We start from the raw sequence: 16,073 nt of genomic DNA, 5'->3' as shown, positions 1-16,073 counted from the left end.
ATTTGATCCGTCCTATTTTTAGTAAGTTAGTTTATTATTATTATTATTATTATTATTATTATTATTATTATTATTATAGTTTAGTAATTTAGTTTAACTCAAATGTACTTCCTTAAAGCACTTCTATGGAGGATTTTTTCAACTCTAAATTAAACCCCTATTTATTAATTAAAAAATAAAAAAAAATTCATGCATAAACCTATTTAAAGATGATAATGCGAGGGTTGAGGACCATCTCAAAAAATAGGATAAGAGAATTTCTTATATCTATCTCGTCCCAAATGATGATTCTTCTTTAGTTATATTTTAAAAAGTAATTAAAAATAATTTAAATATTTTTGAAAGTTTAATTTAACTCCAATGCAGCTCCTTAAAACACTTCCACGTAAGATTTTGATATCTAGGACAACTAGTAGAAGGGAAGGTTTCTAATTTCTAATTTGTGTTGGGAAAGGTTTCTAATTTCTGTCGAGAAGTCTAAGTGAAAGGGGAGAAAAAGCTTCACAAAAATAATTTGTTTGGTTCTCTGCTCTTGTGAAGATATGGAGGGGGAGCATCCAGAGCGCATGGAGTGCTTTAAATGCACGAGAAAGCGCTCAATGAGAGAGAAAACTCTCAAGAGGCCTTTTCTGGAAGAACAACCCAGAAAGAGGAAAAGATCAAGGAACGGAACGTTGGTGATTGAAGAAAGGAATGGAGAAGACCGAGTACCTGAGAAACTGAGCATAGAGGAAGAAGAAGAGCCTTGGAGACAGATGGAAACTTATATTGAAGATGAAGAAGACCAAGTATCTGAGACATACAAGGAAGACGAGAGGCCTGTGGAAGAGGAACCTGAGAAACCAAGCATAGAGGAAGAAGAAGATCCTTGGAGACCGATGAAAAATTTTGTGGATGGTATTATTGAACATTTACACGATGACTTGGAAAATCAATGGAATCTCAGGATGGAGCAGAATATTGGAGTTGGCCTTGATCTTCCGAGGGTGGAGATGGATGAAGGTGAAGATCCTCCTCCAGAGCTTCCGGAAGATTTCAAAGTTCGCATAAGAGAGATGAATGGAACCCGTCCGATTCTGGTTCTAGAGAAGCAGTTATTTAAGACTGATATAAACGAAAATGAAAACAGATTATCTATGCCCTTGAACCAAATCCGAAGGGAGTTCTTGAGTGAAGAGGAAAAGATGAGGGCGGTGGAAGGAATGCAAGTAAAGCTAATACAACCATCTCTGGAAGAAACTACAGTAACCTTCAAGAAATGGAAGATGAAGGAAAGTTGTCATCTCTACGTGTTTACGAGGGAATGGAAGTTGATAGTAAATAACAATTCACTTGGGAGAAGAACTCGAATTCAAGTATGGTCCTTTCGGGTTGGGTCCGAATTGTGGTTTGCTCTTGTTAGGGTTAATCCATGAAAACACGACAGCAGCAATGGAGAAGCTGAAGACCAGCAACATTGAAGACATTGAAGACCTGTTTTTGTTTTTATTTTTTTTTATTTTTTCCTTTTTTATTTTTATTTTATTTTTTTAGAGATTTTGATACGAGTATTAGGGATTTTTTTATTATTCATGCAATTACCTTTAAGACTATGAGTTTGTTATGCATGTTTTTCATGTTGGTTTATCAATTAAATGCATGGATTGGGCTTGATTTCGGGGTTCTCTTAAAACCAGTCCCAACCCAACCTAGGTCCAGCCCTTAATCTTGGATCGTCTAAACAGGCCATACATTGGATTGGGCCTGTTCAGCGAGGCCCAATTGGTATCGTCCTCTTTCCGAGGGAGTGGGTTAGGGTTTGGGAAATTGAAAATAAAAGAGAAAAGGAGGATTTAGCTTCGTCTCTTCTCCGCTCAATCTCCTCGCCTGGGCCGCCATTGTTGTGCGGTGTGGTTGCAGAGAGTGGAGAAAGATGAAGACCATATTGTCTTCTGAGACGATGGACATACCTGAAGGTGTGAAGATCAAAGTGAAGGCGAAGATCATTGAGGTGGAGGGCCCAAGAGGCAAGCTCAGCCGCAACTTCAAGCATCTGAACCTTGATTTCCAGCTCATCAAGGACGAGTCCGGCAATCGCAAGCTCAAGATCGACGCCTGGTTCGGCTCTCGCAAGACCACCGCCGCCATCCGTACCGCCCTCAGCCACGTCGAGAACCTAATCACCGGCGTTACCAAGGGGTATCGCTACAAGATGCGTTTTGTCTACGCTCATTTCCCCATCAACGCCTCCATCACCAACTCCAACAAGAGCATCGAGATCCGTAACTTTCTCGGTGAGAAGAAGGTACCTCCCCTTTCCCTGCCCTCACTCTTTTCCCTGGTCCTACCAAATCTATCAACTGCAATGGTTTTTGTCTCTAATTCTAGGGTTTTCCATTGGCATTTGAAGCCTTATTTCTAATGCTTTGCAACTAAATATGAATACCCCAAATGCACAAGCAACAATTCCTCAAATGAGGACAATTATGGGAGCATGTGAACTTGAAGCCTGTAGAATGACTATGATCCACTAATTCTATTCTTGTAGTTATCCATTATAGCTCAGATTTGTTCAATTTTCTGGTCTAGTTGTTCTGCAACAATGAGATGAACTCAAATCACAATGTAGTTGTACTTATAGGTGATTCAAACAGAGGCCTAATTCAAATTTTCTTTTCCCAAAATTTTGTACCTACTTGAACTTCTACGTTGGGAATGAACTAGCTGTAATATCATTAGACATTTGAATCCTTTTCAGTGGCATTAGGGTGCGTTTGGTATGTGGGAGTAAGAATGGAAATAAGATGGGGGATGCAGGTCAATCATAATACCATGTCGAAGGGAGGAATCATAATCCTAAGAGTGGGATTTAATTTCCACTATTCCCATTCTAAAAAACAATCCAAACACAATATTGAATGAGAATGGGATTGATTTTCCATTCCCATTCTCTATTTCAGGTGGAGCTGTACTTCCCTGTTGGTCTTTTATATCTGGGTTTGATCCATGTTGGTGTTTGAGTGTAGGATTCAAAAGATGATGTAGTGGTTTTCATAAGTTCGAATGTGCAAACAGTAAGCCAGCTAGGATTGATTATTCAGTAACCAATCAAACCCATATTAACCCAAGAATGTTTTTATTAATCAATCCATAATCCATCTTGCATAATTTAGTGATTGACCAAAAAATAACACAAATCATTTTGATCAAAGTCTAAGAAAATATAGGGTTTCTTGTGCATCCAAACGGAAAAAGAAAGAGAGATGGGTGCAGGCTAGAGTTCACAATGTTAGACAAGTCTCTAGTCATATGCCTGTCAATGGACCTTCCTTTTTCTTTCAGGCAATGTGCATGATTCTAGAAATTGAGATCTGTATATGTTGAGCAAGTTCATTTACTGATATTGAATCAGTTGTAATTTTTAACAAATTTGGTCAAATATTGGTATCATATCATGGCTCAAAGTCACGGTATTGATCATTGATTCAGGACGTCCAAAGGCACATCGGTCTCAGTATTGAATGATAAGCAAAATATTTACAATTAAACATACTAAAGAAAGTAGTAAAATAAAATTTTAAGTTTAATATTATTTAAATAATCATAAAAGTATATTTGATCAGTTTTAATATTAAAATTCTTTTTTTAAAATAATTTCATGTTAAATTTAATTAGTTATAAAAATGACAACAGACTATGAGAGATATAGCATTTTCCTCCCTTGAGTTTGAGTCATCTTCAATTTTTTCCCAGACAGGTTTTGGCCGGGGTGGATACAACTCAGTTGAGTCATACTGGCATGTATGGCAATGGTCGAACATATGCATACATTAGTTCATGGATAAGAAACATAAAGATTCAACCATTGTCGGAAAAATCAAATAAAACATGAAGATATTATTGACACGATTCATCCTTTTTCTTGTCATGATTTCAAATTGAATTGTTCATCAACATGGGAGAATGACTGGTGTTAAATGTGATTGTCACATTCTTGGCTCAAGCTTCCATCTGAGCTTGAATACCAGGCTTTTAACATATTATGCTTTTTGTGGGTTGGTTCAGGTCAGAAAAGTGGATATGCTGGACGGGGTTTCTGTTGTTCGGTCTGAGAAGGTAAAAGATGAACTGGTACTGGATGGAAATGATATTGAACTAGTGTCCCGATCTGCTGCCCTCATTAACCAGGTACCTCTCTCATCTTTCTCTCTCCCTGTCTATGTATATAGTGAAACGCCTGCTTTGCATTCCATGGCTCTGCTGATACTCCCTTGTACATATTTGTTGGGACAGAAATGCCACGTTAAGAAAAAAGACATCCGGAAATTCCTTGATGGTATCTACGTCAGCGAGAAGGGAACAATGGCTGAGGAGGAGTGATGTCTCAAGTATTTGCATCATGATTCTTAGGTTTTGGGATTATTTTCTTTAATGATGGGAACTTGGTAGTTCTTTTCTATTTATCCTCATGGTTGATTTTTTCTTTTTTATAAACTTGTCTGAAATTGGGTTTTACAATTTTGTGTCATTGATGTTGTTCTTCAAATATCGACTGTACTGAAATCCCCGTGACCAATTTGATAGTGCCGATAGCGCCATTTGGCTGCAAAAAGGTTCCAATCTGTTGTTTTTTAGAGTATATAAAAAATAATTAATTAATATGATAATTTATATTATTTGATTTTTTGCAAATATGATTTGTTTAAACAAATAGAATTTATTATATTTAATTTAACTAATTATAATTTATATTAAATATAATGCCAATTGTTTTAATAAATTAAACAAAAATATTTTTATATCAAATTAAAAATATCAATTATTTATTTCATATATTATTTTTTTGAATAATCATTTAAGTTCATTAACCGTTTATATATTTTTAAAAATAAAGCTTAATATTTCAAATCAAACAACTAATTATATATATAAATTTTAGTAAAAACCATTTACTTTTTAAAAAAATTAAATTAAATATTTTAAATAAAACAACATAATTTTATATTTAAAAAAAATTAAGTCAAATAGTCACCAAACTATCCATGTGTTGGAGATGCACTAAATTGAGCATTATTTTGGAAGCCCATGTGGCGGAGATGCACTAAAGTAAGCATGATGGGCCGTAACCTTTCATAATCAGGCCTCCATTATTTTTGTCCTTCCTCAACATGATTGCAATAATGCAAGGCAAAATCATGACAAGAAGACTCAAATCAAGTCCCTTTCGGTTTCGGTTCACCATCAATAAAGAAGAGAGAGATGATAATCCGTGTGAAGAAAAATACCAGATGACCAAGGCAACGAGCCTAAAGGGGGGGAGGACATGTTCTTGATGATGCACTCCTTTCAGTCCCAGGTCAGGTACCGTCGGTGTGTTTATCTTAAGCAAGTGGTATTTTGTTTGTTAGTTGAACGGGGACAAACTCAGTAGTGGTTGGCATTTTGCCACGCCTTGTTTTAGAAGCTCCCTAACACCACTGACCACCCCCCAATTAGATTAGCATAGCCATATGACATTAGGACAATCAGCTCTTCCTCTGCTCTTCTTCTATCATCCTGTAACTGTAATGGGTTCTTGCAACTGCCTCCTATGGCTGATGATGCTCTGTTCATCCTGTCTCCTATGCTTATTGGAATACCCGGTTCTGGTGAGCTCCCATAATGACAAGAGGCTCAGTTCCGGACCTCTTGTTAACGTGTCTAAGCATCTCTCTTTTCCAGATTTCAGTTCAAGCAATCCCAGTGTGTACCAGGATGTCAAGCTTCTAGGCAGTGCGAAGTTCTCTGATGATAAGGCCTCACTCCAAATCCCAGATGCTTCGCAAGCTGTTGATCTTAGACACCAAGCAGGGCGAGCCATCTACTCCGCTCCCATCCGCCTCTTCGATCCTCCCACCCAAACCCCAGCTTCATTCCAGACCACCTTTTCTTTCCAGTTCAACAACAGTTATGGTAAAGGGACATCAAATTCTAGTAGTGGTCTGGGTAGCAGTGGCTTTGCCTTCATCATTGTCCCGGATGAGTTCACTGTGGGAAGGCCGGGCCCGTGGCTGGCCATGCTCAACGACGCCTGTGACGATGACTACAAATCTGTTGCGATCGAGTTTGATACACACAAGAATCCAGAGTTTGGAGACCCCAACGACAACCATGTGGGCATTAATCTGGGTACCATTGTTTCCACCACAACCAGAATTGTCTCTCTCAAAGACGGTTCAATGCACCAGGCTTGGATTAGCTACGATGGCCTCCATAGATGGATGGACCTCCGACTAGGATCAGACAATAGTGGTTATCCATCACAACCCATCTTCTCAGGGCCCCTGGATATCTCACCTTATCTGAAAGAGTATATGTTTGTGGGGTTCTCTGCTTCTACGGGTAACCACACCCAAATTCACAACATACTCTCCTGGAATTTCACATCAACCAGTCAAGCTTCTCTTCTAGTCCCTTCAACTGAAACGTGTGAGAGTAAGGTCATCGTTAACGGTGGTCAGAGTACCAATAGCTCTAAGACAAAGGCTCCAAGTAGTTTCCTGATCTTCCTTGCTGTGGTTGTTCTGGGTCTAGCTGTTCTGCTCAATCTCTACTACAACGGTAAACGCAGACACAAAGAACCATCCGTGGTATTGCTCTCTGAGAAAAAGCAGCGACCACAGCCACCTAACAAGCCTCGCCGCTTCACCATTTCTGAGATTTCCTCAGCGACTCGGTGTTTTAGTGACTCGCAAGAGCTGGGTAGTGACTCGAGAGGCACTTTCTATAAAGGAACGCTTCTGAATGGTTCCCACGTGGCTGTGAAGCGATTCTCAGCTCAGTTTTTGAGCTCACAGGGATTGGATAGACGGAGAATCATGAAGGAAATTGGAGCTGTGAGCCGGGTTCGTCACCCAAACTTGGTCCCAATCAGAGGATGGTGTAAAGATAACAGAGAAACTATGGTTGTGTATGATTATCTTCCCAATGGAAGCCTTGACAAGTGGCTATTCGGAGCTGGTGTTCTTCCTTGGACCAGGCGATTCAAGGTGGTAAAAGATGTTGCAGACGGGCTAAGTTTCATCCACTCTAAACAACTAGCTCACAAGAACATGAAGACAAGCAGCGTATTCCTTGACATTAGTTTTCGAGCCATGCTAGGTGATTTTGGATTGGTACTCTCTGCATCAGACTCCAAGAGATTTGAAGCAGCAGTGAGCCAGAAAGCTGATGTGTTTGATTTTGGGGTCTTTGCATTGGAAGTGGTTGCTGGGAGGAGGAGAATGGAGCCAGAGGCAGGTGATGAGCAGAAGGATTTGTTAGATTTTGCGTGGAGAATGCATGAAAAGGATGAGAGGGTGAGGGTGGTGGATAGGAGGATGGGCTCAGTGATCAACTTGGAACAAGCCATTCTAGTATTGGAGATTGGGTTGCTCTGTACATTAAATGAGACCAAGGGACGACCTTCTATGGAGGAAGTGGTGGGATTTTTGGCCATGGACAGACCAGTACCTCAGTTGCCGCCTTGTCGACCCATCTCCTTGTTCCCCTACAGCAGCACCACTGGTCTGTGCAGTGGAAATCCCTGCTCTCTTTTCAAGTGAAGTCCCATTTTATGTTTCAAGGGAGATTATTGTTGTAATTTGCACTGCAATCAGGGGCCTAATGATCTCTTGTAATGGTGGCCTCTTGCAAACCCATTCTCTGCATGTACGATTTATAAGTCTTTTTTGGTCAATTGAGATTTGAGTTTACATCTAGTCTGGTCTAAACCAACAAGCACACAAACCCTTTGAAGATGCGAAGGAGTTAGGGTTAGGCACAAAACTATCATCCTAATTAAAGTAAGGTAACCCCGAATGCAATGCTTACCACAAGCACACAAACCCTTTGAAGATGCGAAGGAGTTAGGGTTATGCACAGTGCTACATCCTAATTAAAGTAAGGTAACCCCGAATGCAATGCTTACCACTTTTCCTAATGCCCAAGTCATCAATGATCAAAAGCAGATTCCTCCTCCAACAATTCTATTTTTTCATCCCAATCTGAAAACTCAAAATATCGAATTTCCAACTAGAAAGCCGTTATCATTTAGATTGCTCCCCCGCCAAGAGGATGGCTAACTCAGCCATGAAAACTAATCACACTATATATTTCACCAAGGAAAGAACCAAAGCTGGGTAAAATCAAAGGCAGAAAAACTTAATCAGACATAAAAAGGTTAATCAATCAGGCACTCTTAGGTTTTCTCAAAATATTGTATTTCCAACTAGAAAGCCCATTCCTATATCTTTCCTTTACCCTTAGATTGCTCCCCCACCAAGAGGATGGCTTACTCCTCAAGCAATCCATTGGATATGGCATATCCTAAGCAAACTAACAACCAAAATTGGACCAAGTTACCTGAAAACTAAAGCTTCGTCAGGACAACACCTTAAAAATAAAGGAGGCAAGATTCTTCACAGAAATGATCTGAAACTCGTTTAACTTAATCAGCACAAGAGACTAAAACCAGAAAAGAAAAACATATGGAAGGCACTACCTTATTGGTTGGAGAATTGGGGACATAGAAGCACAGACCACGGCAAATAAACATCAAATGAAGACTTGAATTTGCATAAAGTAGCATGGTCCATGGATGAAGGGCCTAAAATGCAGTAGTGAATCATTCAATCAATCTACAGAAAATAAGAAACCGCAATTGCAAACAATTAGGCAAATGAAACGGGCTGGTGTATACGGAATTGAAAGCTTTCACAACCTATAAGCATTCAAAGTCAATAGAATTAGGAAAATAGTACGTTTAGGACGAGTATTCATTCATGAATTTCTCATTGCCAAAGAATAATATATGGAAACCTATATTTGCTTGAAAGTGGGAATCACAAAAGCTAAATCTACGACATTCTGTTCATAATAATGAATCTCGAGAAAATAATGTGGAATATTGGACATGTACAACAAAAGATTATAATTTCAAGGGTTTCAAGTTTCAACAAAAGAATAATCGTGTACATACAATCAATCATAATGAATGAATACAAAGAAATTAAAAACAAAACAAAAAAAAAAAAAAACCGTAAATTGATCTCTTACATCCACACAAGAATGAACAAAGCCGAGGAACACGGAGAAGAAACCCTAGAACAGGCCGAACAAGACGGAGAATCCGAGCACCATAAGCCAGACAATATGAACCAATAGAAGAGCCTGGCCGGCGCTGCCATTACCAACCTCACAAATCCCAAAATGCGCGACTGCCGTGCCAGCGCAGCGGGCTTCGGTGCAGCCGCACCAGTAGGTGACCCCGTCGACGCCGCACACCGGATCCGGCCTAAAGCATTTCACAGGGCATGATGCCGCGACCTCCGATCCACCGCAGAGACCTCCATCAGATTCGCCGTCAACGGCGTCGCTGGGCAGTCGGATGACGGACGATGTGACGGTCGGAGGAAAGCAGATGGCGAACACGATAAAAATGACGACGAACGATGACAATAATCTGGATCTGTTGAATTCCATCATCATCGTGGTGATGATGATGGTGGTTGATGGTTCTGAGAGACCGCCTTTTCCCTTTGGTTTCACCTCTTCCAACGCAGAAAATACAAAGAAATTCCCGGAAGGTTCTGGTAGTTCTATTATATGTACAGATGCCGTTGATCTTGTGTGAGTTAATCCCAGCCGTCCAATCTCACCTTTCCCCCCTTCGTTTACAAAATATAGAAAACGTTACCATGCGGCGAAACCAAGAATATTGCCAATCATTCTTGACTTCATCGTCGGACGCGGAGTCTTCTAGACTACTGTTTTTTATATTTGTTTTTAAAAATTATTTTTATGTTTTCTTTTTATTTTTAAAACTAGTGAAAATAATTTTTTTCTTATTTTCTAAAAATCATTCTTTATTTTACTTTATTTTAAAAAATTATTTTCAATAATAATTAAATAATATTAGAAATTTTTTAAATTTATTTTTAAATCACACTGCCAAACCGAGTCATAATTTCTATAAAACAAGTTCCCTCTTTAACATTTGAGATGATGTTGCTTTTTGGTAAATATGATGTGTAAATCAATCAAATTGGTCTTTTGAAAACTCTAAAATGCTTGTAGAAATTTATAAGAGTATAAATATAAAAATAATATATGGAAAAAATTAACAATTTTACAATAGTAGAATAACAAAATATAATTATTGAAATGAGTTAATGTCGGAGAATAAGATTTCCATGGGTTTGTTTTTTGTTGAATAAAAAAATTTAAAATATTTGACTTTTTTTGCTCAGTTAAAAGTAATATATTAATATCAATTAATATAACTAAATTGAATTCATTGACAACAACTTCACTTTAATTATGTTAGTCCATTTTGATGTATTACTTTTATCTGAATAAAAAAAGTCAAATATTTTATCATTTTCTATGAGTCAAAAAATAAACTGTTCCTTTATTTCACTTTTAAATATATATTCCCAACATTTAAGGTGTTGTACTTATATTGTATAATAAAATTAGAAGTATTAATATATTGCGTTTTATTTTTCTTCTAATTTAAGTAGTTCATAATAAAATAAAAAATAAAATTTTTATTTTTATTTTTAGTACATAAGCATATAAAAAAAAACCATAAAATAGGAACTTAAATTTATAAAATATCAATTTCAAGCATTATCTAAAAATAATTAACATTTCATGCACTTTATAATCAAAAGTACTACCTACGACCAACCATCAAGGTACTACTTCTTAATGATATAGGTACTACTTTTAAATAATAAGTGTATGAATTTTGAATTATTTTTAAAAGATTCATATTTTATAACTACTTTAAACTCACCTTTTCCTTTCTACAATAAACCTTTTTCCATTCATTAAAAAACACTTTTAATTCTCATAAAATCATTAGTAGATTTTTATTTGATAGTATTTATTTTTTAAAAGCATTTTTAGGAGAATCTGATTAAAATGTTTCATTGATAAGTATTACAAGTTTTTATTCACTTTTTTTTTATATAAAAAAAAACTTTTTAGACAAGAAAAGTTTCTCAATGTTTCCATATAAATTAACAAAAAAAAAAAAGTTTCTCCTTCCCAAGCATCTAATTTCCTAAAGAGGTGTTTTGAAATAGTAGAAAACGTTTCTAATCTTATCAAAAATTAAGCAAAGACGGGCTACAACTGTCATAACGGTTATACCAATATCACCATGAAAGGCGGTGGGAGAAAGCTATTTGTGCCCATTGACTCATCTGGCAGCCTAAAAAACCTGTGTTTCTCCTTCATCCTAGGCACCCCAACATCTCTATATCATCTTCCATCCCCCTCTTCCCTTCCCCACACTCCAGCCTCAAAGCTACTCTTGCCATCCAGTTCTGCAGAGACCCCAAGACTCGCCCCCTTCGCCCAAACCACTTCTTCATCATGGGAGGCTGTGCGAGCAAACCCAAGGACATGGACGCCCCTCCCCAGTCTCTCCCAAGCGAGGCCCCAAGCAGCCCTGACAAGACTAATGGCGAGCCAACCCATGTTGTACAAGTACATATTTCTCTATTTTTCACCACGCATTTCTTAGGTTACAGGGGATTTAGCTTACTGTCTGATGTTTGACTTGATATGATATTGCAGGAGGAGAAGAACAATGGAGGTGAGATTCGGGAGGAAGAGCCTTTGGTGGATCTTTCAGAGCCAAAACCAAACCAGGAGGCACCCACCATTGAAACAAAGGCTGTGGAGGCAGAAGTGCTTGTTTCCGAACTGGTGGATGATGCCACTGTCGACAAGCCAGTGGAAGAGAAGAAGGTTGAAACTGCTGAACCAGAGCACAAAGAGGAGAATGCCAAAGCTGAGGCTGGGGCTGGTGAAGTCGCGACAGAGGCTGTAAAGAAGGAGCAGAAGGTTGAAGAAGAGCCAGTAGGAAAAACACAGGGTGGTGAAATAAAGCAAGTAGATGATGCTCGTCCTCCAAGCTCAGAAGATAAAAATAATGCACCCCTTGCCACCATGTGAGGACAGTTTGAGTTGATCTTGTTGTATCTGAAAAGAAAAACAAAAATGAGGAAAAGAGTTGGCTTGTGATCTTGAGGATTGATTATTGTATGCCTTTGTACCATTGGAACTGATCATCATATTACAAAACCTGCATCAGTTGAGCAATCAATCTTATTCATACAACCTGAAATCGACCTGAATCAAATTTGTAGCCACTTTTATACCATTAGTTCAAAAGCTCAGGATGATGTTTTTAAGCAGTTCTCAAACCAGAGGCTGATGGATCAGCTGCAAAGTAGGGTTCAGGGCCTTCCATGATGACATTGTAGGAGGACCAATTCAATTAAGTTGATACTGAGGGGCCTCCTGAATATAGTATTTCAGAAGTTAGAATCAATATAGAGGAAGTTAAAAACGATAATGCCAAAGAAATAGTTGCTCAAATTTGTAAAATATTAGAGTTTGTCTACAATCTACAAGCCTTTCTCACAATACATATAGAGGATTAGTATCCAATAAAACCATTTTCTGCATCTACTCAGATTGAAATGAATCATGGAAGCATTGGGAATGACTGTTGTTAACTATCATTCCTCATAGTTGGGTCATTCAAATCATAGTTGGGTCATTATTTGTCAACCGTATGATAACATTCAAGGTGAAGGTAGACGTGCAAGACCCAAGAGAGAACATAATATGTGGCCTTGGACAAGCAGAAACGGAGGATTTGAAGGATACATGAAATGCTCATCTTCCCCAATCACCTAAACTGAGACCCAAATCAGGGGAAACTTGCAAGTTAGCTGGGGTGTAGAGGCATACTCTTCCCATCTCAATTGCAGTGGTAAAGGCACCCTTATCGGATGAACATAATGGAACCAAGTCCAGAGCTAAAAACAAGAGGCATTACAATATGGCAGTACAGGTGGAACTCCACTCCTGTGCTATTACCAAAATAATAAGCTAAAAGTAGCCAACCAAAGAGGTTTAATCATCTCCTTTTGGAATGCTGACAGGTAGAGTTGATCCAGCTTTACTTAATATGATTAGGAAGAATGATAATGGATAGACCCTGCTAATCGGTGTCCTTCCTAGGTGGCTCTTAAAACTTTGCAGTGCCCTTGGCTGTATCTACATGCCTGTAAATCTTATAATCAAGGTCTAAAAGAATGTCCCCAACTTTCCAGGCAATGGATTCAAGAATTGTTGGAAATGAGCTTCAAAAGTAAGCAATGCCTTCTGTCATGGGTAGAGGATGAAGATCTCTTACAATTCAATTCTACAACCAGGGCTGTTCTCATTGAACTAGTCAGATGGGACAAAAAAGAGAAGAACCCCACCATCGTGTTAAAAACCGTTGCATAAATTCGTTGTCGGCAGGTATGGAACCAGTTTAATAAGTCTAATTTGCAATTTTTAGCTAGATTATGCTGAATTGGCATCATAGGTAATAGACATGGCAAAAACATAATTAGGCAAATGGGTAGGAGGTGTCAGGAAACCAAGATAAGAAGATCCTACACAGAACATAAAACTTTATAACATTTGATCAAATTCATGACACCTTTTCGTAGAAGTATCATTTACACTGAAATTAAAAACTCTAACATCCAAAGATTATATGCCACCGAGTAAAACAAAGAAAACCAACAAAAGAGGGAGAAAAGGCAGTGCAATGAACCCAAAAGATGGTTTAGGCTGGCTTGCTGAATTCCCCCCCAGTTATTTCTTCTGCAGTGGGAGCTTTTGCAGATGCAAACGCATCATCATCCTCCTTGGTTTCAACTTTCTTTTCATCCTTCACAGCCAACATGACAAGAATTGCCAACAATGGGTAACTCACTGAGGTGAGCACCCAATTCACAATCAGCTGGGACAGCTTTTTGACATTATGTGCATCAATTTGCCAAGCAACTGCTCCCCCTGCACTCTGAACCCCTTTGTAGAACCCAATGTATCTGCAGTAAAGACACAGTAAGTATCAGTACCACACACCAAGAACAGAGCACAGTAACATGAAATCCTTGAAAAACTGTAATGACCAGATCTGGCTGCTCCCTCACAGCTTTAAAACGAGTCTATAATGATAATATAAACTCATAAATATATGGTGATACGAACTTTTTCCCCTATTCATCTAGGATATCACAACCACCCCGTGCTCACGAGGACATCCCCCATGCTCATGTCGACACAACATCCTTGTTATGTCCTACAGGACTGGAAGGCCAAATCGATAGACAACGCAAGGGATTGCGGGGCTAAATAGAGACAACCTCGGCACGCTGAGATCCGAGTATCTCTGATACAATATTTGCGTCTACTGTCTTTCCACTATCCTATGTGGTATATGACAAAAACAGTAAACCATACCTGCTAAGGGTCTCTGAATCGTCAGCCAGGGCTCCAATCACCCAGTAAACCAAGCTCTGGAACATGGCATCCAGCAATCCATAGCTAAAATACAACACAAATGGACCTGCATATTCAGAACCAGAGTCCTTGAAGTCCAGTTTGTGGGTCAGAGTCCGGTCATAGTGGAGATGGTTGGCAAGGCCACCAGCCCAAATTGCAGTTGCAAGCAGACCAACAACCCCAATCCCCACAAAACCCCTCTTCTTCCTGCTCTGGAAACTGAAATCCAGGATATACCCAATCCCCACAGAGCCCACCATCTGGGCTCCCCAGTAGAACACATTGTTGAAGCCTCTGGTCCTCAGATTGAAGAGAAAAGCGTTCACATGATTGAACTGGTAGGTGTAGAAGAAGTTGCTGGCCCATGCCGCCGGGACCATCAGCAGCATCTTCCAATTCCGGAACAGCTTCAGAATCTCGACGGCCTCCGTCGACACATCGGAGTACTTGATGTTGGTACAGTGGCTGCCGTCGTCCCGAACCACGCGGCTCGGGTGCAGGATCGCCAGCGTGAGGACGGTGCCGACAGACATGAAGCACATGAACCCAATGTAAGTACCGTCGTTCACGGACGCAGCCTCGCTCCGGTTGTAGTTCAGAATGAAGGGGATGAGCCCGCCGACGACGCCTCCCATATTGAAGATGCTCCAGAACAGCGATATGTATGAACCCTTCCTCCCCGGCGGGGGGTACGACGTCATGATAGCTCCCTGCCCCGCCCAGAGCAGTCCTGCTCCGATTCCGAGGATGGCGCCGGCGACAATGGCGAAGGCCTGGTGCTGGTAGTGGTTGTAGTAAAGGAAAGAGCCGGCGTAGAGGACGTAGGTTGAGCAACCGGCGAAGAGGGTGAAGCGGGGACCGAAGATGTTGTAGATGCCACCACCCAAGACGCCGAAGATGGCGAAGGTGGTGTAGAGGGCGGTGTTGGCGTTATTGGCGGCGGTGGCGTCCACCTGCCCACCTCCCCCCATCCCAGAGAGGGCGTTGAACATGCCTGGACAGCAGAAGCATACCAAGCCAATCAGACAGACCTGAACCAGTGGAGAATTGTATCTGAATATGGATTTGTTGGGCAACCCCACCACTGATTCTTCATCTTCCCCAAACCCCATTTCTCTTCTTCCCCACTAGATCAGATCAGAATCAGATTCAAACCCAGAGAAGAGATCCAGGAATGGGATTGGAATCACCCTCGGTCTTGGTGACAACGGTTTGTCCCTCACTCTTCTTATAAGTCCCAATCCTCGAATTCTTCGATTTCTATATTCACCAATTCCCCATATGATTTTCTTACCTTAATATTCATGATTTTTATTTAAAGAAACAAAATTTAAATTCTGAAAACTCCCACTTTGTTTTTTTAGTTTTTCTTTGACCTTTTTTTTTTTTTTTTTGTCTTCTTTGTTTTTTTGTTTCCATTATTGCTTCTCACCCCAATTTTCAATCTTTCCTTCTTCCCAAAAGATCAGATCATTGACTCTGGGATCCCTTATCGTACGATACATTGTCATTTTGTCTCGGCTGCACTTGGAGATTCCCTTTCCACACTTCAATTCCAATAAATCAAATTTTATAAAAAACTGTTTTTAAAAAACAATTTTAGAAAACACTTTTTTATTTTCGATTCCATTTCTTTGTACTTTGATTGCCTAAATCTTACCATAAGCATGGAAACCAATGGATGAGGGGCCATTATGGTATGGGTCTCT

General features: G+C 39.5%; 6 protein-coding genes across 7 annotated transcripts; 4 read left to right on the top strand and 2 right to left on the bottom strand.

Annotated features, from left to right (window-relative positions):
- Positions 1-542: 542 nt before the first annotated feature.
- LOC104882258 (uncharacterized) lies at positions 543-1,415 on the top strand. The gene has a single exon (XM_010664704.1). The coding sequence runs from the start codon at positions 543-545 to the stop codon at positions 1,413-1,415; it is 873 nt and encodes a 290-aa protein (XP_010663006.1).
- A 304-nt stretch (positions 1,416-1,719) lies between these two features.
- Positions 1,720-4,591, top strand: LOC100252127 (large ribosomal subunit protein uL6). Of its 2 annotated transcripts, XM_002268823.5 has the most exons (3): positions 1,720-2,284; positions 4,045-4,167; positions 4,273-4,591. In XM_002268823.5, exons 1-3 carry the CDS (start codon positions 1,913-1,915, stop codon positions 4,357-4,359), a joined length of 582 nt encoding a protein of 193 aa, XP_002268859.3. In that variant the 5' UTR covers positions 1,720-1,912; the 3' UTR covers positions 4,360-4,591. The 2 variants fall into 2 exon arrangements, with proteins under 2 accessions (XP_002268859.3, XP_059599439.1); XM_059743456.1 differs by having other exon boundaries at positions 1,805-2,284; positions 4,045-4,591.
- Positions 4,592-5,034: 443 nt separating this feature from the next.
- Positions 5,035-7,718, top strand: LOC100248709 (L-type lectin-domain containing receptor kinase VIII.2). The gene has a single exon (XM_002269985.5). It carries the CDS (start codon positions 5,490-5,492, stop codon positions 7,560-7,562), a length of 2,073 nt encoding a protein of 690 aa, XP_002270021.3. The 5' UTR covers positions 5,035-5,489; the 3' UTR covers positions 7,563-7,718.
- A 1,194-nt stretch (positions 7,719-8,912) lies between these two features.
- LOC100253810 (uncharacterized) lies at positions 8,913-9,741 on the bottom strand. The gene has a single exon (XM_002268697.4). It carries the CDS (start codon positions 9,484-9,486, stop codon positions 9,100-9,102), a length of 387 nt encoding a protein of 128 aa, XP_002268733.1. The 5' UTR covers positions 9,487-9,741; the 3' UTR covers positions 8,913-9,099.
- Positions 9,742-11,013: 1,272 nt separating this feature from the next.
- LOC100258956 (uncharacterized) lies at positions 11,014-12,149 on the top strand. Its single transcript, XM_002268655.4, has 2 exons — positions 11,014-11,496; positions 11,587-12,149. The coding sequence occupies exons 1-2, from the start codon at positions 11,383-11,385 to the stop codon at positions 11,965-11,967; spliced, it is 495 nt and encodes a 164-aa protein (XP_002268691.1). The 5' UTR covers positions 11,014-11,382; the 3' UTR covers positions 11,968-12,149.
- Positions 12,150-13,467: 1,318 nt separating this feature from the next.
- On the bottom strand, positions 13,468-15,736 carry LOC100264126 (UNC93-like protein 1). The gene is made up of 2 exons (XM_002269873.5): positions 14,323-15,736; positions 13,468-13,907 (listed from the first exon to the last, which is right to left on the bottom strand). Exons 1-2 carry the CDS (start codon positions 15,474-15,476, stop codon positions 13,643-13,645), a joined length of 1,419 nt encoding a protein of 472 aa, XP_002269909.1. The 5' UTR covers positions 15,477-15,736; the 3' UTR covers positions 13,468-13,642.
- Positions 15,737-16,073: the final 337 nt, after the last annotated feature.

The sequence above is a fragment of the Vitis vinifera genome, chromosome 16 (assembly GCF_030704535.1).
Source record: "Vitis vinifera cultivar Pinot Noir 40024 chromosome 16, ASM3070453v1".
In the NCBI taxonomy this organism is placed as follows: domain Eukaryota; kingdom Viridiplantae; phylum Streptophyta; class Magnoliopsida; order Vitales; family Vitaceae; genus Vitis; species Vitis vinifera.
The sequence above is the reverse complement of the archived record's forward strand: the minus strand, read 5'-3'. Positions and strand labels throughout refer to the sequence as shown.